At 31.8% G+C, this 26,279-nt stretch overlaps 1 protein-coding gene across 1 annotated transcript; it reads right to left on the minus strand.

Annotated features, from left to right (window-relative positions):
• Window positions 1–16,608: 16,608 nt before the first annotated feature.
• On the minus strand, window positions 16,609–21,373 carry LOC129224807 (uncharacterized). The gene is made up of 2 exons (XM_054859356.1): window positions 20,733–21,373; window positions 16,609–16,663 (listed from the first exon to the last, which is right to left on the minus strand). The coding sequence occupies exons 1-2, from the start codon at window positions 21,371–21,373 to the stop codon at window positions 16,609–16,611; spliced, it is 696 nt and encodes a 231-aa protein (XP_054715331.1).
• Window positions 21,374–26,279: the final 4,906 nt, after the last annotated feature.

Here is a 26,279-nt window from a genome sequence, read left to right on the forward strand (position 1 = left end):
ATATTCTAGAGACTAGGGAAATGGTAAAATTTAATGAAAATGAGTATTTTTCTAAACATCTGAAATACATTAAGGGTCGTGCCATTCCTAACTTTGAAGTGGGAGATAAAGTATTTGTAGAAATACCTTCTCACACAAACACCTTTTGTGCAAAATATGATGGTCCTCATACAATCACTAGAAAATTGAGAAATGACAATTATCTCATTGAATTTCATGATGATAGCAGGGACTTGATTAAAAAATACCATGTTAGCAAACTGTTTTTACAAGTACCTCTAAATGCAAATTTGACAAATGCTCAAAATGAAAGTACTGATGAAATATATAATGAAAATGATGTAAACAATGATGTCGCATAAATGGCAATTAGCAAATTAATGAATTAAAAAACTTCCACAAAAAAATGTTTTTGTTGCATAGTGAAATTTTTACTCATCTGTTTTGTCAACACATAGGTGATAAGTGCAATTTTTTTTTCTTCTCTTTGGATATCTTTTGGGAATGGTATTTTCTAGTGTTTTGAGAGCTCACAAAACGCAGTCGTTTTTTGTCTGGCTGGTCCGAATTTTCGATTGTAGAGAAAATATTTTTTTCAAATGTGTCAAAAATATTTTTTTTTAAATTTATCTTGTGTTCACATTTTTCAGTCGGTATTTTGCTTTCATAGATCAACAGAGACAAAGTTTTTAGTGAACTGCATTACTCCACCAAATATGAATACTGGCAAATAAACAAAAAATGTATTTTTTCTCTATGTAAACATACAGAATTTTTTAGCTGCATTACATTTTGTTTGAACATCTGAAGTTTTAGTTTATGCGAATAAGCAAAATATCATTTGCAATCATTGCATTAAGAAAGTAAAATCATAAAATGAATATGAAAATTATGATTTGCAAAAAAAAAAAAAAAAATTGTTCATGAGAAAATTCAATTGAAATTCACTATTTCATGTGTCAAAAGTTAATCAGTCTGACAAATTGCAAGTGATGGAAGATAATTAGAATTTGTCCAACATAGTACTGTATTAAAAAAAAAAAAAAATTTTTGTTATGGGTGATTGAAATTTTTTTTTCCTTTTAACATATTTAATCGATGTTCACGCTGGTTTTTTGTCTTTTTAGCCATTAAATAGATTTTTTACGAAAGTCTAAAGTGACTTCTAGTATTATTTGTATTACCTATGTTTTGTGTCTACGTATACATTTTTGCTGGTTTATTTGTGTATTGATTGTTCGTCATGTTGTATTCTATATATACCAAATTTTCATGTTTTCATTTTCGGGTGATTATTCAAGAAATGCCTATTTAACCTTTTACGTGATTTTTTCTTGGGGGGGAGGAATGTGACAATCATGATTTGCCACACCTGTCCCCAACTGCATTTTCATCCTCCACGCATGTGATAACTCTATCGCACCAAGCTGCTTTTTCTACCTCGCGGTTTCGACCATCTGTAACTGCAACCGCACAGTTAATTGTGAGATTCCGGCGTGGTCTCAGTTTTTCCGACTCTTCAGTAGTTCGTGGAATTTTCTACAAGAATGTAGTTTTGTTAAGAAGTCTCATCGACTCCCCGGCACTTTTTAGTGTTCGGGGGTCACGCACACAACTTGTGTGGAACTGTCTCAGCTGCAATGGTGTAAAAGAGAACTTTGGAAGTGTTACAAATATACCTCAACAACCGTCGATGCTGCTGAGTGATCTTAATGTGGAGATCCGGATCCCTGATTTGATCGCCTGATTTTTGCAGACGCCTTATGGAAAGATAGAAAGAACTGTCAAAGTTTCCTTGCCGGCTCACGTGCATCTAATGAGCACAATGCTCACGAATGGAGATCCTCATGCATCGGGAAAGTATATAACTATCCAGTATCAAAAAGCGCTAAAAGAAAATCAACAACCGTTCACCAAATCGTGTGCGGGGCGATTTGTGTGTTTTTCTTGTGAAAATAGCACTTTGAGTTAGAAAAGTGAAAGTGTCGTCGATCCATGTGCGTCTGGACATTAGAGGTTGTATGTTTGATTTATTTTTGTAACATTCCATATCATCTGTAAATAGATCACTTGTGCTGCAATAGTTTAAAGCTAAAATGTAGTATAATAATTTTTGAATGCTCATCATATTTTAATTCTGATATGTAAATTATCGTTTTAATCTTTTTGCTGATCAGCAAGGTCTAACAGTATTTATTCTAGTAATGGCTATAATTTATGTACACACCACTATACTTTTTTGATCATGGCATATAATATTTTTATTGTGACAATAAACCAGCACTCTTTCATCAAACCCTTATCTTTTGGTGTCTTCATAAATCTCCATTAAATCTAACACCAAAACCTTTATCATTGGTGCCGTTTGGTTTCGTGCCGGGTTATTGGCTATTTGAAACAATTTTTTTTCAAAAAAAAAAAATTTGTTAGGAACAAAATGTTAATTTCAAAATACAAGTTTTTTCAATCATCCTACAAATATTTTTCCATATTGTGGTTAAAATGAACTTTTTCGTATATGTGCATTTATGCAAACTGTAAGGGGTAGCAGTAAAAAACAAAAAAAAATGTGTATTGAAGTGATATTGCATGGTATCACACAATGTATCTCATGGTAAATTTTGATCATATTGAATTGTTGAATGATGGTATTTCAGATATGTTTTACAATCTTTCCTTCAGTATCATGAAATGATAATATAATTTTATTGAATTTTATGTGATGCAAAATTTTGGGGGATTTGTTTTTCTATGTATGATTTCTTGTTAAATTGAATTTGTGTTTTCACCTGTATTTACATCATGGCAAGCAAAAAGGGGAGTCATAATAGTGTAACAAATATGTCGCTAGCATATAATATAGAAAAGTTTTCTGGAGAAGAAGGGGAAAATTTAGAATTTTTCTTAGAAAATATTGAACAAGTTGCACAGCTTGAAAATTGGTCTTCGGACAGAAAATTCCTCATTCTTAAGCTAAATTTAACAGGAAAAGCACTTCAATTCATAAGTAATGCCTCTAAAAATCTGAAGTTAGATAATTTTAAAAATCTCTCAAAGGCGCTTAAGAACAAATTTTCAAAAACATCAAATTTTTCTGAAATTATGACAAAATTCTCCAACCTTCATCAAAAGCCAAATCAGTCTGTTTCTGACCTGGTTGATGAAATATCAACAATTACTGCCCAGTATGTTGACTTAAATGATAATTCTTCATCAGAGACCATAATTTTGTCTGAGAAATTAAAGTCGCAAAAATTAATTGATGCTCTCCGACCAGATATTAAACTTGATATTATTAAGTCAGGTCTCACCAAATTTGATGAGGTAGCTAAGGCTGCAAAAAATATTGAATCTGCACTTAACAATACAGATTTAGTTTGCAACAATGTTTCAAAAAATTCTGAAATTGAAATGATTCTAAAAAACCAAATTGAAAATAACAAGGCAATTCAGGAGCTAACAAAAAAATTAGAAGACACTCAGAACAAGAATGTAAATAATGTCCAGGGATCTTTCTCTAGGGGTCGTCAATTTTTCAGACAGGGAAGTAGACAGAGATCAAATGTGGAAAGAATTTCCTGTGGGATCTGCCATAAAAGACATAGTACTGCTGATTGTTGGTATAACCCAAACAGGAGAAATCAAAATTCTTTCAAAGCAAAGAACAGGAACAATAGGGGGAAGAGATTTTATAACTCAAATTTTGCTAGGGAAAATTTTCATGGGAACAATTCTAATTCTTTAAACTAGTTAGGGGTTCTTGTGATTAATTTTCAAACAATTTTTCCACAAGAACCCATGCTGATGATTTTGCGAACCAAAATTTTTCAAAACAAAATAAATTCAATGACCATCACAAAGTTGACAACATTATGACACAAGACCACCCACAGACTCCAAATGAGGTGATGGAGAAACATGTAATGTCATGTGAGGGGTCGAACTCTGATTCATTGCCCATTATTAATCTAAATTTTGGAAATTTTTGTGTGCCTGCTCTTATTGATACGGGTGCCAACTTATCGCTGGTTGAACCTAGTACACTAACTTTAATAAAAAATCACGCCAAAGTTAGTTATATTTCTAGATCCGTCAAAATTCACACCATTGACAATATTTCTGTATCATATTTATCTGCAGTTTCTTCTAAATTCAAGATCAACAATAAATGGTTCAGTAATGTTTTTTTTATCACTCAAAATAATTGGAAATATAAGTACAAAATTATTCTCGGATATGACTTTATACAATCCAACCAAGTTCTTTTAGACATCCCAAATAAGCAATTAATTATGGGGAATGACAAATTTGACTTTTTCGAAGAATCTCCAAATAATAGTAATGCTTGCAATAACATTTTAAAAACTCCTTCTGAGGAAGTTATTGCAAAAACTTTTGAAAAGATAACTTTGGAACCAAATTCTTCCAAAATTGTAGCACTTTCTGTTCCAAAATCTTTGTCGCTAAAGACTCATCTCATCTTAAACCCTCTTAAGAACAAATTGAATTACACAATTTCTGAATCTCTTCATACTGTCAATGATGGGAAAATAATCACAATAATTGAAAATAATTCTAATAAGACCATTGTCGTGAATAAGAATACAAAAATTGGAAATCTTGAAAATGTCGACTATGACAATATTTTTGCTTCTACTGAGCATAATTACCATGTAAACAGTCTAACCATGCAAGAGGTAGTTGAATTAAGAAAAAAAGAACTCGATGAATCTGACTTCAAAATTGAACACCTTAAGGAACCTGATAGGAGTAATATTCTTAAATTACTTATGGAAAACAGTAGGGTGTTTTCAAAGTCTTACCAAACTCTTGGCTCGACTAATGCTGTCACACCTGAATTTAATTTGTTGCATAATTTTCCAATTCAATCAAAGCCATATCCGATTCCTAGCATTGCAAAGGATTTTGCCAAGCAGGAAATAAAAAATTTACTCGACTCTGAAATTATCATCCCAAGTTCTTCAAATTATTGTTTTCCGGTCATTTTTGTAAGAAAAAAACCATTTGAGGTCGATCCTAAAAAACAAAAATTCAGAATGGTAATAGATTATCGTCTCTTAAATTGCGTCACTCAGTCGTTCAAAATTTGTTTACCTTTGATTACAGACATTTTACACGACATAGCTGGAAAGGAATATTATTGTGTACTTGACTTAAAGTCGGCATTCTTCCAAATTCAACTTAGGGATGAAGATGTACACAAGCTTGCATTTTGTTGTGAATTAAGAAATTTTGCTCCTAAACGATTACCTTTTGGCAGTGTCAATTCAACGTCGTATTTTCATAGTTTGATTCTAAAATGCCTAGGAGATATCAAGGGTCCCAATGTACAGTTTTTTCTCGACGATATTATTGTTGCAGGGAATTCAATTCAGGAACTTTGTTCATGGCTTCAAAAAGTTTTTGACAGACTTATTCAGTTTAATTTAACACTCGATCCTGCGAAATTACAGCTTTGTAAACAGGAAATAACCTATCTGGGATTTAATGTACATAAAAATGGCTTTTCACCATCCTCTGATAATGTAACTAAATTGTTGGAATAACCTATTCCTAAAAATGTAAAACAGGTCCAAGCTTTTCTTGGAATGATCAATTATTTTCGTCACATGATTTATGACTTTGCTAAGATTGTCCATCCAATTGTAAAATTAACAAAAAAAAATTCTACATTTATATGGGATGATGAGTGTCAAGAAGCTTTTAATACCATTCAGCATGCTCTGCTTAAAAAACCTACTTTGAAAAATATTGTCGAATCAGAAACACTTTATCTTGTAACGGATGCTAGTAAAATTGCTCTTTGTGGAATTCTCATGCAAAAGCATGACAATAAATTTTTTCCAGTCGAATTCTATTCAAGACAACTTTTACCCTCAGAATCTAGATATCCTTCAATTAGAAGAGAATTGCTGGCTATTTATGATTCTGTTAAACATTTTCAACAACATCTTCTTGGGGGGAAATCTTTTGTAATATTAACTGATGCAAAACCTTTAACATATCATTTGAAATTGGATAAGCAACCTGAGATTGTTGCAAGATGGTTTATGTATTTGCAGCAATTTAACTACAGACTTGAACACATAATAGGCATAAAAAATCCTTCTGATTATCTTTCAAGAGTAATTAGTTCTAATTTGGTTGTAAACAACATTAATATCTTTGAGGCAAATCCTAATTTAACTTTGGAAAACATAGCCAAAAAACAAAGGGAGTCTAAAGATACTAAATGTATTATTGACAAACTTGATGCCAACGATGAATTTATTTGTAAGAAATTTTTTATTAATAAGGATAACAATGTACTTATGATCAGAATAAACCCAAAACACAAGCCACACAGAACTTTAGTCAGAATTTTCATGCCAAACTCTTTAATCTTAGAATGCCTTAAATCTGCACATGCTTCACATTTTGGTATTACTAAAACATATGATTTTCTTAAGAAGACTTACTCCTGGTATGGGATGCTAAAAGACACAAAAAACTTTTGTAACAACTGTAGTGCTTGCATGGAAAATAAACCTAAAGCAAAATTGACAACAACAAAATTTATTCAAAAGAGAGATCTCACCTGTGGAGAAGTAATTGCAATTGATGTTGTGGGAAAACTACCTAGGTCACACGATCAAAAATTTTATATTTTAAAAATCATTGATCATTTTTCCAGGTATTTGGAAGCTGTACCCTTAAACAACATTAAATCTTCCACCATAATTTCCACCTTGAATCAGTATTTCTCACGTTTTGGAATTCCAAAGACTCTGCTGTCTGACAATGCTCCTAACTTCAAGTCTTTGGAATTAGAACATTTTTTGAAATCACTCAATATTGAGCATAGAAATTCATCTATATACTATCCACAGAGTAACGGGGTTATTGAAAGGACTCACAGAATAATGAAAGAAAGCCTGTCTGCTATGTCCAACTCTGTTTGTGAGTGGTCCGATAGGTTACTTTTTTTTAAGCTTCATTATAATTGTTCCAAACATGCTGTCACTAAATTTAGTCCTGCTGAAATATTCTTTGGTAGGAATTTGAACTTACCTTCTACACTGACTACTCAATCTAATGAAGGGGAAAGCCCATCTAAATATCTAAAATTGCTCAAAAACATATTCTAGAGACTAGGGAAATGGTAAAATTTAATGAAAATGAGTATTTTTCTAAACATCTGAAATACATTAAGGGTCGTGCCATTCCTAACTTTGAAGTGGGAGATAAAGTATTTGTAGAAATACCTTCTCACACAAACACCTTTTGTGCAAAATATGATGGTCCTCATACAATCACTAGAAAATTGAGAAATGACAATTATCTCATTGAATTTCATGATGATAGCAGGGACTTGATTAAAAAATACCATGTTAGCAAACTGTTTTTACAAGTACCTCTAAATGCAAATTTGACAAATGCTCAAAATGAAAGTACTGATGAAATATATAATGAAAATGATGTAAACAATGATGTCGCATAAATGGCAATTAGCAAATTAATGAATTAAAAAACTTCCACAAAAAAATGTTTTTGTTGCATAGTGAAATTTTTACTCATCTGTTTTGTCAACACATAGGTGATAAGTGCAATTTTTTTTTCTTCTCTTTGGATATCTTTTGGGAATGGTATTTTCTAGTGTTTTGAGAGCTCACAAAACGCAGTCGTTTTTTGTCTGGCTGGTCCGAATTTTCGATTGTAGAGAAAATATTTTTTTCAAATGTGTCAAAAATATATTTTTTTAAATTTATCTTGTGTTCACATTTTTCAGTCGGTATCTTGCTTTCATAGATCAACAGAGACAAAGTTTTTAGTGAACTGCATTACTCCACCAAATATGAATACTGGCAAATAAACAAAAAATGTATTTTTTCTCTATGTAAACATACAGAATTTTTTAGCTGCATTACATTTTGTTTGAACATCTGAAGTTTTAGTTTATGCGCATAAGCAAAATATCATTTGCAATCATTGCATTAAGAAAGTAAAATCATAAAATGAATATGAAAATTATGATTTGCAAAAAAAAAAAAAAAAAAAAAAAAAAAAATTGTTCATGAGAAAATTCAATTGAAATTCACTATTTCATGTGTCAAAAGTTAATCAGTCTGACAAATTGCAAGTGATGGAAGATAATTAGAATTTGTCCAACATAGTACTGTATTAAAAAAAAAAAAATTTTTTTGTTATGGGTGATTGAAATTTTTTTTTCCTTTTAACATATTTAATCGATGTTCACGCTGGTTTTTTGTCTTTTTAGCCATTAAATAGATTTTTTACGAAAGTCTAAAGTGACTTCTAGTATTATTTGTATTACCTATGTTTTGTGTCTACGTATACATTTTTGCTGGTTTATTTGTGTATTGATTGTTCGTCATGTTGTATTCTATATATACCAAATTTTCATGTTTTCATTTTCGGGTGATTATTCAAGAAATGCCTATTTAACCTTTTACGTGATTTTTTCTTGGGGGGGAGGAATGTGACAATCATGATTTGCCACACCTGTCCCCAACTGCATTTTCATCCTCCACGCATGTGATAACTCTATCGCACCAAGCTGCTTTTTCTACCTCGCGGTTTCGACCATCTGTAACTGCAACCGCACAGTTAATTGTGAGATTCCGGCGTGGTCTCAGTTTTTCCGACTCTTCAGTAGTTCGTGGAATTTTCTACAAGAATGTAGTTTTGTTAAGAAGTCTCATCGACTCCCCGGCACTTTTTAGTGTTCGGGGGTCACGCACACAACTTGTGTGGAACTGTCTCAGCTGCAATGGTGTAAAAGAGAACTTTGGAAGTGTTACAAATATACCTCAACAACCGTCGATGCTGCTGAGTGATCTTAATGTGGAGATCCGGATCCCTGATTTGATCGCCTGATTTTTGCAGACGCCTTATGGAAAGATAGAAAGAACTGTCAAAGTTTCCTTGCCGGCTCACGTGCATCTAATGAGCACAATGCTCACGAATGGAGATCCTCATGCATCGGGAAAGTATATAACTATCCAGTATCAAAAAGCGCTAAAAGAAAATCAACAACCGTTCACCAAATCGTGTGCGGGGCGATTTGTGTGTTTTTCTTGTGAAAATAGCACTTTGAGTTAGAAAAGTGAAAGTGTCGTCGATCCATGTGCGTCTGGACATTAGAGGTTGTATGTTTGATTTATTTTTGTAACATTCCATATCATCTGTAAATAGATCACTTGTGCTGCAATAGTTTAAAGCTAAAATGCAGTATAATAATTTTTGAATGCTCATCATATTTTAATTCTGATATGTAAATTATCGTTTTAATCTTTTTGCTGATCAGCAAGGTCTAACAGTATTTATTCTAGTAATGGCTATAATTTATGTACACACCACTATACTTTTTTGATCATGGCATATAATATTTTTATTGTGACAATAAACCAGCACTCTTTCATCAAACCCTTATCTTTTGGTGTCTTCATAAATCTCCATTAAATCTAACACCAAAACCTTTATCATTGGTGCCGTTTGGTTTCGTGCCGGGTTATTGGCTATTTGAAACAATTTTTTTTCAAAAAAAAAAATTTGTTAGGAACAAAATGTTAATTTCAAAATACAAGTTTTTTCAATCATCCTACAAATATTTTTCCATATTGTGGTTAAAATGAACTTTTTCGTATATGTGCATTTATGCAAACTGTAAGGGGTAGCAGTAAAAAACAAAAAAAAATGTGTATTGAAGTGATATTGCATGGTATCACACAATGTATCTCATGGTAAATTTTGATCATATTGAATTGTTGAATGATGGTATTTCAGATATGTTTTACAATCTTTCCTTCAGTATCATGAAATGATAATATAATTTTATTGAATTTTATGTGATGCAAAATTTTGGGGGATTTGTTTTTCTATGTATGATTTCTTGTTAAATTGAATTTGTGTTTTCACCTGTATTTACATCATGGCAAACAAAAAGGGGAGTCATAATAGTGTAACAAATATGTCGCTAGCATATAATATAGAAAAGTTTTCTGGAGAAGAAGGGGAAAATTTAGAATTTTTCTTAGAAAATATTGAACAAGTTGCACAGCTTGAAAATTGGTCTTCGGACAGAAAATTCCTCATTCTTAAGCTAAATTTAACAGGAAAAGCACTTCAATTCATAAGTAATGCCTCTAAAAATCTGAAGTTAGATAATTTTAAAAATCTCTCAAAGGCGCTTAAGAACAAATTTTCAAAAACATCAAATTTTTCTGAAATTATGACAAAATTCTCCAACCTTCATCAAAAGCCAAATCAGTCTGTTTCTGACCTGGTTGATGAAATATCAACAATTACTGCCCAGTATGTTGACTTAAATGATAATTCTTCATCAGAGACCATAATTTTGTCTGAGAAATTAAAGTCGCAAAAATTAATTGATGCTCTCCGACCAGATATTAAACTTGATATTATTAAGTCAGGTCTCACCAAATTTGATGAGGTAGCTAAGGCTGCAAAAAATATTGAATCTGCACTTAACAATACAGATTTAGTTTGCAACAATGTTTCAAAAAATTCTGAAATTGAAATGATTCTAAAAAACCAAATTGAAAATAACAAGGCAATTCAGGAGCTAACAAAAAAATTAGAAGACACTCAGAACAAGAATGTAAATAATGTCCAGGGATCTTTCTCTAGGGGTCGTCAATTTTTCAGACAGGGAAGTAGACAGAGATCAAATGTGGAAAGAATTTCCTGTGGGATCTGCCATAAAAGACATAGTACTGCTGATTGTTGGTATAACCCAAACAGGAGAAATCAAAATTCTTTCAAAGCAAAGAACAGGAACAATAAGGGGAAGAGATTTTATAACTCAAATTTTGCTAGGGAAAATTTTCATGGGAACAATTCTAATTCTTTAAACTAGTTAGGGGTTCTTGTGATTAATTTTCAAACAATTTTTCCACAAGAACCCATGCTGATGATTTTGCGAACCAAAATTTTTCAAAACAAAATAAATTCAATGACCATCACAAAGTTGACAACATTATGACACAAGACCACCCACAGACTCCAAATGAGGTGATGGAGAAACATGTAATGTCATGTGAGGGGTCGAACTCTGATTCATTGCCCATTATTAATCTAAATTTTGGAAATTTTTGTGTGCCTGCTCTTATTGATACGGGTGCCAACTTATCGCTGGTTGAACCTAGTACACTAACTTTAATAAAAAATCACGCCAAAGTTAGTTATATTTCTAGATCCGTCAAAATTCACACCATTGACAATATTTCTGTATCATATTTATCTGCAGTTTCTTCTAAATTCAAGATCAACAATAAATGGTTCAGTAATGTTTTTTTTATCACTCAAAATAATTGGAAATATAAGTACAAAATTATTCTCGGATATGACTTTATACAATCCAACCAAGTTCTTTTAGACATCCCAAATAAGCAATTAATTATGGGGAATGACAAATTTGACTTTTTCGAAGAATCTCCAAATAATAGTAATGCTTGCAATAACATTTTAAAAACTCCTTCTGAGGAAGTTATTGCAAAAACTTTTGAAAAGATAACTTTGGAACCAAATTCTTCCAAAATTGTAGCACTTTCTGTTCCAAAATCTTTGTCGCTAAAGACTCATCTCATCTTAAACCCTCTTAAGAACAAATTGAATTACACAATTTCTGAATCTCTTCATACTGTCAATGATGGGAAAATAATCACAATAATTGAAAATAATTCTAATAAGACCATTGTCGTGAATAAGAATACAAAAATTGGAAATCTTGAAAATGTCGACTATGACAATATTTTTGCTTCTACTGAGCATAATTACCATGTAAACAGTCTAACCATGCAAGAGGTAGTTGAATTAAGAAAAAAAGAACTCGATGAATCTGACTTCAAAATTGAACACCTTAAGGAACCTGATAGGAGTAATATTCTTAAATTACTTATGGAAAACAGTAGGGTGTTTTCAAAGTCTTACCAAACTCTTGGCTCGACTAATGCTGTCACACCTGAATTTAATTTGTTGCATAATTTTCCAATTCAATCAAAGCCATATCCGATTCCTAGCATTGCAAAGGATTTTGCCAAGCAGGAAATAAAAAATTTACTCGACTCTGAAATTATCATCCCAAGTTCTTCAAATTATTGTTTTCCGGTCATTTTTGTAAGAAAAAAACCATTTGAGGTCGATCCTAAAAAACAAAAATTCAGAATGGTAATAGATTATCGTCTCTTAAATTGCGTCACTCAGTCGTTCAAAATTTGTTTACCTTTGATTACAGACATTTTACACGACATAGCTGGAAAGGAATATTATTGTGTACTTGACTTAAAGTCGGCATTCTTCCAAATTCAACTTAGGGATGAAGATGTACACAAGCTTGCATTTTGTTGTGAATTAAGAAATTTTGCTCCTAAACGATTACCTTTTGGCAGTGTCAATTCAACGTCGTATTTTCATAGTTTGATTCTAAAATGCCTAGGAGATATCAAGGGTCCCAATGTACAGTTTTTTCTCGACGATATTATTGTTGCAGGGAATTCAATTCAGGAACTTTGTTCATGGCTTCAAAAAGTTTTTGACAGACTTATTCAGTTTAATTTAACACTCGATCCTGCGAAATTACAGCTTTGTAAACAGGAAATAACCTATCTGGGATTTAATGTACATAAAAATGGCTTTTCACCATCCTCTGATAATGTAACTAAATTGTTGGAATAACCTATTCCTAAAAATGTAAAACAGGTCCAAGCTTTTCTTGGAATGATCAATTATTTTCGTCACATGATTTATGACTTTGCTAAGATTGTCCATCCAATTGTAAAATTAACAAAAAAAAATTCTACATTTATATGGGATGATGAGTGTCAAGAAGCTTTTAATACCATTCAGCATGCTCTGCTTAAAAAACCTACTTTGAAAAATATTGTCGAATCAGAAACACTTTATCTTGTAACGGATGCTAGTAAAATTGCTCTTTGTGGAATTCTCATGCAAAAGCATGACAATAAATTTTTTCCAGTCGAATTCTATTCAAGACAACTTTTACCCTCAGAATCTAGATATCCTTCAATTAGAAGAGAATTGCTGGCTATTTATGATTCTGTTAAACATTTTCAACAACATCTTCTTGGGGGGAAATCTTTTGTAATATTAACTGATGCAAAACCTTTAACATATCATTTGAAATTGGATAAGCAACCTGAGATTGTTGCAAGATGGTTTATGTATTTGCAGCAATTTAACTACAGACTTGAACACATAATAGGCATAAAAAATCCTTCTGATTATCTTTCAAGAGTAATTAGTTCTAATTTGGTTGTAAACAACATTAATATCTTTGAGGCAAATCCTAATTTAACTTTGGAAAACATAGCCAAAAAACAAAGGGAGTCTAAAGATACTAAATGTATTATTGACAAACTTGATGCCAACGATGAATTTATTTGTAAGAAATTTTTTATTAATAAGGATAACAATGTACTTATGATCAGAATAAACCCAAAACACAAGCCACACAGAACTTTAGTCAGAATTTTCATGCCAAACTCTTTAATCTTAGAATGCCTTAAATCTGCACATGCTTCACATTTTGGTATTACTAAAACATATGATTTTCTTAAGAAGACTTACTCCTGGTATGGGATGCTAAAAGACACAAAAAACTTTTGTAACAACTGTAGTGCTTGCATGGAAAATAAACCTAAAGCAAAATTGACAACAACAAAATTTATTCAAAAGAGAGATCTCACCTGTGGAGAAGTAATTGCAATTGATGTTGTGGGAAAACTACCTAGGTCACACGATCAAAAATTTTATATTTTAAAAATCATTGATCATTTTTCCAGGTATTTGGAAGCTGTACCCTTAAACAACATTAAATCTTCCACCATAATTTCCACCTTGAATCAGTATTTCTCACGTTTTGGAATTCCAAAGACTCTGCTGTCTGACAATGCTCCTAACTTCAAGTCTTTGGAATTAGAACATTTTTTGAAATCACTCAATATTGAGCATAGAAATTCATCTATATACTATCCACAGAGTAACGGGGTTATTGAAAGGACTCACAGAATAATGAAAGAAAGCCTGTCTGCTATGTCCAACTCTGTTTGTGAGTGGTCCGATAGGTTACTTTTTTTTAAGCTTCATTATAATTGTTCCAAACATGCTGTCACTAAATTTAGTCCTGCTGAAATATTCTTTGGTAGGAATTTGAACTTACCTTCTACACTGACTACTCAATCTAATGAAAGGGAAAGCCCATCTAAAAATCTAAAATTGCTCAAAGAACATATTCTAGAGACTAGGGAAATGGTAAAATTTAATGAAAATGAGTATTTTTCTAAACATCTGAAATACATTAAGGGTCGTGCCATTCCTAACTTTGAAGTGGGAGATAAAGTATTTGTAGAAATACCTTCTCACACAAACACCTTTTGTGCAAAATATGATGGTCCTCATACAATCACTAGAAAATTGAGAAATGACAATTATCTCATTGAATTTCATGATGATAGCAGGGACTTGATTAAAAAATACCATGTTAGCAAACTGTTTTTACAAGTACCTCTAAATGCAAATTTGACAAATGCTCAAAATGAAAGTACTGATGAAATATATAATGAAAATGATGTAAACAATGATGTCGCATAAATGGCAATTAGCAAATTAATGAATTAAAAAACTTCCACAAAAAATGTTTTTGTTGCATAGTGAAATTTTTACTCATCTGTTTTGTCAACACATAGGTGATAAGTGCAATTTTTTTTTCTTCTCTTTGGATATCTTTTGGGAATGGTATTTTCTAGTGTTTTGAGAGCTCACAAAACGCAGTCGTTTTTTGTCTGGCTGGTCCGAATTTTCGATTGTAGAGAAAATATTTTTTTCAAATGTGTCAAAAATATATTTTTTTAAATTTATCTTGTGTTCACATTTTTCAGTCGGTATCTTGCTTTCATAGATCAACAGAGACAAAGTTTTTAGTGAACTGCATTACTCCACCAAATATGAATACTGGCAAATAAACAAAAAATGTATTTTTTCTCTATGTAAACATACAGAATTTTTTAGCTGCATTACATTTTGTTTGAACATCTGAAGTTTTAGTTTATGCGCATAAGCAAAATATCATTTGCAATCATTGCATTAAGAAAGTAAAATCATAAAATGAATATGAAAATTATGATTTGCAAAAAAAAAAAAAAAAAAAAATTGTTCATGAGAAAATTCAATTGAAATTCACTATTTCATGTGTCAAAAGTTAATCAGTCTGACAAATTGCAAGTGATGGAAGATAATTAGAATTTGTCCAACATAGTACTGTATTAAAAAAAAAAAAATTTTTTTGTTATGGGTGATTGAAATTTTTTTTTCCTTTTAACATATTTAATCGATGTTCACGCTGGTTTTTTGTCTTTTTAGCCATTAAATAGATTTTTTACGAAAGTCTAAAGTGACTTCTAGTATTATTTGTATTACCTATGTTTTGTGTCTACGTATACATTTTTGCTGGTTTATTTGTGTATTGATTGTTCGTCATGTTGTATTCTATATATACCAAATTTTCATGTTTTCATTTTCGGGTGATTATTCAAGAAATGCCTATTTAACCTTTTACGTGATTTTTTCTTGGGGGGGAGGAATGTGACAATCATGATTTGCCACACCTGTCCCCAACTGCATTTTCATCCTCCACGCATGTGATAACTCTATCGCACCAAGCTGCTTTTTCTACCTCGCGGTTTCGACCATCTGTAACTGCAACCGCACAGTTAATTGTGAGATTCCGGCGTGGTCTCAGTTTTTCCGACTCTTCAGTAGTTCGTGGAATTTTCTACAAGAATGTAGTTTTGTTAAGAAGTCTCATCGACTCCCCGGCACTTTTTAGTGTTCGGGGGTCACGCACACAACTTGTGTGGAACTGTCTCAGCTGCAATGGTGTAAAAGAGAACTTTGGAAGTGTTACAAATATACCTCAACAACCGTCGATGCTGCTGAGTGATCTTAATGTGGAGATCCGGATCCCTGATTTGATCGCCTGATTTTTGCAGACGCCTTATGGAAAGATAGAAAGAACTGTCAAAGTTTCCTTGCCGGCTCACGTGCATCTAATGAGCACAATGCTCACGAATGGAGATCCTCATGCATCGGGAAAGTATATAACTAGCCAGTAACAAAAAGCGCTAAAAGAAAATCAACAACCGTTCACCAAATCGTGTGCGGGGCGATTTGTGTGTTTTTCTTGTGAAAATAGCACTTTGAGTTAGAAAAGTGAAAGTGTCGTCGATCCATGTGCGTCTGGACATTAGAGGTTGTATGCTTGATTTATTTTTGTAACATTCCATATCATCTGTAAATAGATCACCTGTGCTGCAATAGTTTAAAGCTAAAATGTAGTATAATAATTTTTGAATGCTCATCATATTTTAATTCTGATATGTAAATTATCGTTTTAATCTTTTTGCTGATCAGCAAGGTCTAACAGTATTTATTCTAGTAATGGCTATAATTTATGTACACACCACTATACTTTTTTGATCATGGCATATAATATTTTTATTGTGACAATAAACCAGCACTCTTTCATCAAACCCTTATCTTTTGGTGTCTTCATAAATCTCCATTAAATCTAACACCAAAACCTTTATCAAACTTCATTTGCACACTATAAAATTTTAATTCAAATTTCAATAAGGTTTTAAATCAGCCTCTTACTGTATTGCAATCACACTCATAAATTCATTTATTAAACTATAGAACAGTACGCAAAAGCATACACTGATTTTAAAATTCTGCAACATAAAACTTTTTTATTACTTATACAAATTATTTAAATGGTTTTGAAGTGACTATACCACAAAATGTTATTTGCTTTAGATATTAATATACTATAGCATACAATATATTATTTAAAGTCTCACTCGTAGGTAGCACAATGGCAAGTGTACTAAACATCTAGCTTCTTGCTAATTAAAAATGCAAATACTCGCTGACTTGTGCGTTACCGACCTCTATAGAAACCTGAAATTAGTATAATATGCCAACTGCTCCAACTCTTTGATAACGTAGCAGTTATTGCCCATTCTATTGTTCATACTGTTCAACTTTTCATATTTACATGGTTTTAAATTTACATTGTTAATATTCTTTTGAGTTTCTTGTTGTTGTTTAGTACACTTGCCTTGTGCTACCTACGAGTGACACTTTAAAAAATATACGTAATATACATTTAATACTATAGCTGCATTTGCGCTGTCTAAATGTAGAATAATTTACTTCAAGTTTTAATAATAATAATAACTATAGTATACAATATTGTGACAGTGCGATAAGAATCACACTGCCACATTTTTAATATCCGTCTATTCCTGCCATTCCCGAACCTATTTTTTCAAGTTTTCATATAACGAGAGTGGAGAACGGGGAAAATTCCTTTCTTCCTTTCGCGCCAACTAGGTTCATTGACCGCGCATGAATACACCCTATTACACTCGGAGAGCGTCCCTGCCTGATCTACCGTTATAGTAATACGCCGCGGTCGGAGGACACTATACCATTTTCCTTTACATACAATATATGCAATTTAACCCAATTTTAATTTTGGCTTTGATTTTTATCATGGATGGCAGATGTATAAAAGAAATTGAACCAAGGAGATCTGGAACTCTTTCTTAACGCGTACTAATCTCCAGCACGGTTGAATCGAAAGAGGGAACACGTCAGGAATTTGCTTTATGAGTTCAAAGCTATGTTTGCCCCTGTCTAGCGGTGTTCGCGGGGTTTGCCTAAAAAGAGAGGTTATATAGAGAAACTCCCAACGGTTTCAGCAAAGTTTTTGAAAGTTTCGTCCGTTAGCAATGCAGTGACGAAGTATTAACAACCCGGGGCTGGACTTGCTGTCCACGCCCGGGTATAAAAGGAAATGTTAAATGTATATAATTTTTTAGTTTTAGTTTTTCGTTATGTCTGTGGTTTTTTGTGAACATCTTGTCTTCAATATCAAATTTTAAATCTATACATCTATGGAAGCATGTCTTCAATCTCATTTATAAGTTCGAGAACTTAATCCCATATCTGTGGAAGATCAAGGAAAACTACCAACAAGAATTATCCAGTATATCCATATTTAACTTCACCATGAGAACTGTCTAAAACACGCGGAATTTCCATGACTGAACTTTAACAAAAAAAAATCTTATATCTGTGAAAGACCAAAGAGGACTACAATACAGAAATATCCAGCAAATCCATGTTTAACTTCATCATGAGCACCGTTTTAAAGTTCTGAATCATCTATATCTGGACTCCTACAAATACGAAGACTACAACAATAATGTTTTAATCTCAGTTCATATTCCGCAGTGCTGCAGCGGGCCCGCTTATCCAGTAACGTGAATAATTTTGTTTAAATATAATTATGGGTACCCAATAATTACAATAGATAAATTTATATCTTCAATTATATTATTTTATGATAAATGAAAGATAAAATATAAGAATGTTTAAATCAAATTTTGATAAATTGCAACTGTTTCCATTGTTTATATTTTCGAGTGGCTATTAATGCAATGTACTTCCACTTTAAATTCAGAATATAAATATCAACTTGGCCATTAATACTGTAATAATCTGTCTTTATTCATATTAAATATTTGTCTGTAATTTATGCTTCATGTGTTATTTTAGTGCATGTAAGTAATTCTTTTGATAACCAACCAATCTATAATTACAGCAAAATCAAATCACATCATATATTTTTTATATTATTGCATTTTAAATTTTCTAAACAATTCAGTATAAATATCTCAACCAACTTTCTATGCACCACCATTACAAATATATACAACTCTTTCTCCCTAATAAACGCTATATCCAATTGGGAGTACATATATCCTGCAAGAAAAGGATATTATTTCCCTGTTTTACGGCGGAACCTCGTTCCGGCTTAAAAAAGGGAATTTCCTAAGTCCTTAAAATGGGTACCGTTGAATGGAGTGAGATTGTGTCAGTAGGACTTTGAATATGACACATTGATTATGATATAATTATCCACATATAAGAGACAGGATGCTGTTTTTGTACCAGATTGAAATTTGACATGCTCTGCACTCTGCTTTATCCTTCGAGTAACTTAGTTTAACCTATTTATATTGGTATTGGTACATATGACGTGGCACTACCTTATCCTTGCTGTCCCAAACTCACCAATTCGACGGTAAGGGAAATGATTATATTTCTGAGAGAGAGAAAACAACTGAGAGTATTGATTAAAAACGTGGTCAAAAAGGCGTCCATGTGGTTTTGCGTTGTGAGAACAGCATGGAGTTGCTCTTTTAACACTAGGAAGGCCGATATTTCGATATACCTGGAACGGCCGGAAGCGGTCAAAATGACCGTTCTTTAAAAGAAGCTGTAAAACTCGCATAAAAATGTCGAAAACTAAAGAAAGCATTTATATTAGCTTAAATATGACTTATAAATTATTTTACTTTAAAATGTTTAGCTAAATTATTTATTTTATATTGAAACATTTATTTTTTAAAAATGTGACATTGCAAAAATATACTTACAGAAAAGAAAGATTACTCAATCTTGTTTACAATCCATGCATATACTTATTTTTTTGATTTTGCCGGTACATGGCCCACAAATGAATTTGTGGCAGTGTTCACATGTATTTGCAGTCTTATTACCTTTACAATTCTTGACCAGTTGACACTGCTTTCTCTTTGTTCCACGACTCATGGAAACAGTTTTCAGTTCTGTTTTTACAGCTTTTGTGGTTACTTCAAGGTATTTCGATCTCAACTCCCCCCCCCCCCTCTGATAATTTTAAGATAAATTCCCTGCGACTTATATTTACGCTGAATATTTCTTTGTATAGTACCCACGCATTTATTCCAGCTAAATCAAGCACATTGAAAAACACATTTACTGGCCACCGTCTTGAGCATGATTTCACCGAATACTTTCTCGCCATTTGGTCAACCACATCTACCCCATATTTTGTTGAGTTATAAAACGAGATAACTTCTGGAGTTTTTTTCTCTGTATTGGTTACACTCAAATTTGGATGCAGGGAGCTCAAAAGAAGGACATTCTTTTGCTTTTTACACTGGTATGATGTTAGAGTTACGCCATCGTTATGCACTGCTTTGCTAGAAAATAGTGCGCATTTTTTCTTCTTGAAGCTTTCTGGAATTTCCGTTTTTGCTCTTTTGATTGTTCCAACAAAGCTTATGCTTTTCTTCTTCAAATTTTGTGCTAAATTGAGAGAACTAAAGAAATTGTCTGTTGTTACATTCCTTCCACTATTGTAATAGGGTTCCATAAGTCTGTAAACTGCGTGTTCTCCAACAGTTACATTCTCAGGGCACGTTTCATCTTTTCCCAGGTATGGAAACGCGTTCAAAATGTATTTCGATTTCACATCTGTAGCCAGCCAAAACTTGATACCAAATTTGTCTGGCTTGTTAGGCATATACTGAATAAATTTGCATCTTACTTTAGTTGGAAAGAGTTGCTCATCTATGCAGATATTCTCTCCGGGTTTATAACACGACAAACAGTTCTCAACAAATTGTTCCCAAATTTCGGAAATAAGAGCGAATTTATTCGTTGACAAACGTTGCGACCTTGTAGATTTCATGTCAAACCGCAGGTATCTAAGAATTTCTTTAAATTTCTTTCGAGGCATTGTTTCAGAAAAATATTTATGCCCCCATTTCCTTGACCACAAAGCATCAATAGAAAGCCCTTTAGCTAACATAGCGCCTCTAACATAAAGCAAGGAGATAAATGCATCTAGTTCCGCCAATGTCACTTTCCAGTTATCATTTTTGCATCTTGCGCTTTCTGCTTCGGTACACTGTTGTATGTGCTTCAACATTTTTTCATTTATGAAAAGGCGCCAAACACTGGTTGCTGAATCATGATCAGCGTTTCTTTCTGCAAATGATGTGGGGCCACACTTTTCTTTCAAAATATTTTGCGATGGTAGTCTTCCAGGTGTAGTTTGGTCAAGCGATTTCCAAACAGTTCCATTTTTTGCCACTTCGTCTTTCGAGGCATTCTCATCCAAATTATTTATATTCTGTTCAGTTCGTGTTCCTCTGCCTCGAAACTTTTTCCGACCTGGAACAGGTAAGCAAACTTCTTCTGGCTCAGTACTATTTTCAGAGCTTGATTGATAACTCTTATTTTCGTCCGATTCAATTGCATGAAAAGAATTTTCTTCTGTATCAAGTATGCAATCGTCACTTTCAAAATCAGAATTAATAGCATCCGAGCCAGAATCATCCGAAGAAATACTATGCATTATTTGCATAATTTCATCGTGGGTAAGAAATTTTTCCCCAACAGTTCTGCGAGCCATTTTGCAATATAATGTGAAAAAGATAAAATTGGAATTTTCTAACTGGGAGGTCTTGCTTTTACACACAAATAGAAAACATCTTTCACATACGCTTTGTTCAAAGCCAATACAGGAAATGTGACTCGTGCCGTACGAAGGCAAACAAGAAAAGGAAACAGAGAACAGGAAAATCAAGGTTGAAAACAAGAAAGGAAAAATTCCAAATCTCCGCGCATGCGCATATATTACAGAAACAAGTGCGGCTGAAGGTCACCTTTTTTCAACCACCACTTTTCCCACCCCTCATATACGAAATACGAAAGGAAAAAAAGTAATATGAGAGAAAAAGTAACGCACGGTCATTTTGACCGCTTTTGGCCGTTCTAGGTATATACTAAATTATCTAAGAAACAAGTAAAGATAAATGGATGATTTTTTTAGCAGTAGAAGTTTATTAATATTTAACTAAAGTCAAAAAACATCAAAGGGATTGGTTCAAACCAAAAAATTTTGAACGCATTTTAAGCGCGTAAACGGTCAAAATGACCGCTCTGGCCGTTCTAGTGTTAAGGGGGTCCGGGACACATTTTGAAATTTTTTTTATTATGTACTTTAGAGTTTTGAAATTTTTTGAACTGATTCATCATTTATTTAATAAGCAAAATCATAACATAAATATGAAAAAAAATTATTTTTTTATTTAAATTTAATTAGTTTTTTTCAAAAAAATGGGGTTGCTTTAAATTGCTATAACTCAAAATATTGTTGGTCAATTTTCAATTTTTTTTCAAAAAAGTATGCACAAATATCTAAGCTTTAATTTTTATTCGGCGATTTTAAAAATATTGATTCAATAAAAAATAAAAAATATTTGAAGAAAAATTTCGAAAAATTCGAAGATACTTTTTTTTTAAAAAATCATAATTTTTGCAGTAAACATTTTTTTTAAATTCGCCGAATAAAAATTAAAGTAAATTGCTTGAAAAAGATATGCTCCAAGTTTCATTACTTTATCTCTATCGGTTCCTGACTTATAAGAGTTTGAATGCAAGAAATCGGGAAAAATTGCATCATGGAGAAAAACGCGTTTAAAGTTTTAAAGTTATGTACACATTCGTTAGATGCATGCAACAAAAATAACTATAACTTTCGTTCTATTTAAGGTAGAAACAAGATTTAAACGTCCTCTTAAGCAGAAAAAAACGGAGCAATTTTTCAAATTATAAAAAAAAATTGCAAAATTTGAGAATTTTTGTGTCCCGGACCCCCTTAAATAGTTTCTGTAGATTTAAATATGTAAATGTTCTGTATAACTGTTTTTGTATGAATGGCGTAACCCACGTAATTTCTCTTCATTACATCTAGCCATTTAGTGAAAGACAATCTTAAGTTCAATTCTTAGTGTAGTAATTCTTACTACATTATTACTTACTTAATTAGTGGCTTAATTAGTGTTACTTCTTACTTAATTAGTGGCAGATTTTCTATTCATCGACTTCTGGTTTTCTCATTTTCAATGCGGAATAAAAAGGTTACGCTGGAAGTCTACACTGTAGAAAAGTTTGCTCAAAGCTGCTTGGTTGGAAAATTTGAGGAGTTATTCAGTTGAGTCTATTCGATAAACGCAATCTATTCCGTTACAATGATCATTTCTGCTACTCTCACTTTGTTTTTTCCGTTAATGATTAAAAAGGTTTTCTCACTGTTGGAAATAATTCATTGTTTTATATCTCAGATATTTTGAACTTTGGCTTAAATAATTTAACTAAAATGATCTGAGATCTTATTTTCAAAATACATATTATCAAAATATTTACCAGGGGAAAGAGTTTAGACTAAATTACTGTAAATCACAAAATATTTCTAAATATTTGAAATTCTTATTTGAGAAGATATTCACTGTTATGTAGCTTAGTCATTTTGGACCATTAAGTAGTACTCTTGTTGAAACCTTAGCTGAAGAAACCCTAACTTTCATAGGTACCGTTCAGCAATTTCGTGCCTTAAAATGCTGCTCTTGACGAAATCCTTTTCTCTCGAAATAGTTTATTGTCATACGGCAGAGTTTTTTTTCCACCTTAAAGCACTATTCCTGAGGAAACTCAAAATACTTTTTTATAAACGTTCACTTGGAGTACATAAAAACTAAGTATCCGATTTGTTAGTTATATCTTCAACAGCATTACGAATTTCATTTTTTTCTAATCTCAAAGACCAGTTTCGACATAAAGAAAGTGAGTTTTAGGAAGAATTTTCTCTGGTTTAATAGCTTCTGTTTCTTTCTCTCTATTACAAGAAGCAAATATTTTACTTTTGCTATGGAGCTCAATTTAGGCTGATACGTAAAGTTTTTATGCACTTCAAAACAGGTTATGTACTTCAAAGCAGAAAGGTGCTTAGTGTTATAACAACGTGATTTCATGCGAAAAAAGTGTAAAAACAGCTGTAAAAGTTTTGGAATAGAAAAAATTATAATTTGTAAATTGCTTCAGTTTGTAATACAATGAACATAGAAAAATAAAGCAAAATTTCCATATCCAAGAAAAATAAACCTTCAAAACCGAGTTTGAAAATTTAATAAATTAAAAATAGCAATAGTTAATCATTACTTTTCGCAGACACGTGCATTTAGTAGTTAATTAACTCATTCCTATTTTATAAATCTCAAACACAACAAAAAAATACACATTTTAACCGTTGAGAAAAAATTTTAAAACAATAATACCTGCATTATAAAAAAGAAAAAAATTATATCCCAATAAATTTTTCCATCAAAACTTAAATCAACACTTTTAATAAACATTTTTTTTTTAAAGAAAGAAACTAAAACTAGCTAAAGAAGGTTAATGCTACCAGTATGTCTGCATCCTGTTTAGTGCTTTCAAAGTCTACTAGTAATGATTTGTTTCATTTCTTTTGCTCATAACTAAGTCTTTTTGTTGTTTTGTTTAATGGAGCGTAATTTTAACAATATGTTTAGAATATTGAAAATTTCAGTTGAAAAGTATTTCTAGCTTTACAGAAGCAGAAAATAAAAGGCTAAAATTCATTTTTATCTTTTGAGCACTTTAAGAAATAAAACATAAATTGGTTGAATAAAACGAAGGTAAATTTAGTCGAAAGTACGAAAAAATTACTTCTTCAATGATTTCTCACACATTAAATTGCATCGTAAAAAATACTCTTTACCTATGCATTTTACCACAAATATTTTTTTCTGATGAAATACGTCTAAAGATAATCTTATTTCTTGAATAGAACGGGCCAACTATTAATTTTTCTCTACTAAACTCAATGCTAAGTTTTTATCTTGAACTGTTTACTATTGATCAATGTGTTCCATTTATAAAATACAACATGGAAGTTAAGCACAATTAAAAAAAAAAATGCCGCTTTTAGAGAGTCGCGTAAGTATTTTTCATTTATTTTTTACCGTTGTTTTGCACTGTATTTACTTTAACATATTTGATACAGCTTTCATCCCGACAGCGCGGGCAAATCAATCGTGAAACGTCATACTTTTCACGTATTTCCTTTGCACTACATATTTTAATTGGCCTGCTGTTCGTTGCCAGTCGCTTACAGTCGGTTTTTTAAATTCCTACAGAAAAAAATTCCAACTTGTTGTTTGTGGTATGTCATAATGACGTCATTGTTGGTTAAATTTCTACAGCAACAGTCAATATCAATAGACGTATGCCGTTGCTGCCGAAGTTGGCGGGAATCCACGGTAATAATTACTGTCACACTGCCTTGTCTGGTAAGTAATCTTGCAAAATTTCGTCACTTACCACTTATACGTTATTAGTATTATCTAATTATTGCGTAATGATATCATTCGGTGGTAATTTCGATTTCTTGTTTGATTCCTCGATATTAAGGCATACGTTTAGAGGTCAATTGGGTGCATTTGTATTTAATAAATAAATATAATAATAATAATTATCAATAAAGGCATACGTATGGAGGAAAATTGGTTGCATTTGTAAGCAATGAATAAATAAAATAATAAGAATAATACACATATGAAGTTTAAAAGTTGTTCTCATATATACTCATTGCATTATCTATTAAATTAAAAAAAAAAAGATTTTTAAATTCCCGAAACAAATATTTTGTAACTTCAAAGTAACTAATAGATTTTCCTCCGAAACTCCTTTATAACTGCTTTTTCCCTTTAAAGTTTTCCTAAAATCCAGTTATAGTTTTAAATTTAATAATGTAGTATTTAAAAATGCACATTTAAAACATTCCTAAACCGATTGAAATTTTGCTGAAACTAACTTCAAAAATACAAATACTACTTTTAAAAAGTACGCAAAGTAGAGTTAAAACTACTTAAAGTATAAAATACATCCGAAAGAACGATTGCAATATAAATGATTTCTCGAGAAAAATCCTCATTTTTTAAGTCATTTTCTTTCCAGTTTTACAACTTATAAGTTTCTACGCATCACTTTAAAAGTTTTGAAGGAGTTTGATTGAAATGTAAGACTTATAATACTAAGAGGAGTAGAAAAACGAAATCATTTCGACTTGTAACTTTTAAGAATCATTTTTAGTTGTTTTGCTTTTAAAGAGGCACTAAAAACGGTACGATCAGTTAAGCACTTTCTCTACCGTTTTTAAATAAAAAATAAAGAAATGAAATAAAGTGTAAAGTAAAATAATAATTTTAATTGGCATACTAATAGCTTAGGGATGGATATGCAACTCACATTGATATTATGTAAATTTATTTCTGTGTTTAAAAGAAACTTTGCAAATTTAATTGCCAAGATAAAATTCCTTATCAATTATTCAAAGTGCTGATTGCAAGAATAAACACTAGTTTTTGTCTGTAAAATTGTTTACAGTTTTTTTTAATTGTATTTTCGACAAGGAATTTAAATGTTGTTCCATCCATCCCCCACATTCTTGTACAAAT

The sequence above is a fragment of the Uloborus diversus genome, chromosome 6, assembly GCF_026930045.1.
Source record: "Uloborus diversus isolate 005 chromosome 6, Udiv.v.3.1, whole genome shotgun sequence".
NCBI lineage: Eukaryota > Metazoa > Arthropoda > Arachnida > Araneae > Uloboridae > Uloborus > Uloborus diversus.

Coding starts and splice junctions, on each gene's coding strand:
- LOC129224807 (XM_054859356.1), bottom strand. CDS start 21,373: ATGGCTCGCAGAACTGTTGGGGAAAAATTTCTTACCCACGATGAAATT. Junction 16,664..20,732: donor CTTTCTATTGATGCTTTGTG/GTCAAGGAAATG, acceptor AAAATTTTATAG/TGTGCAAATGAAGTTTGATA.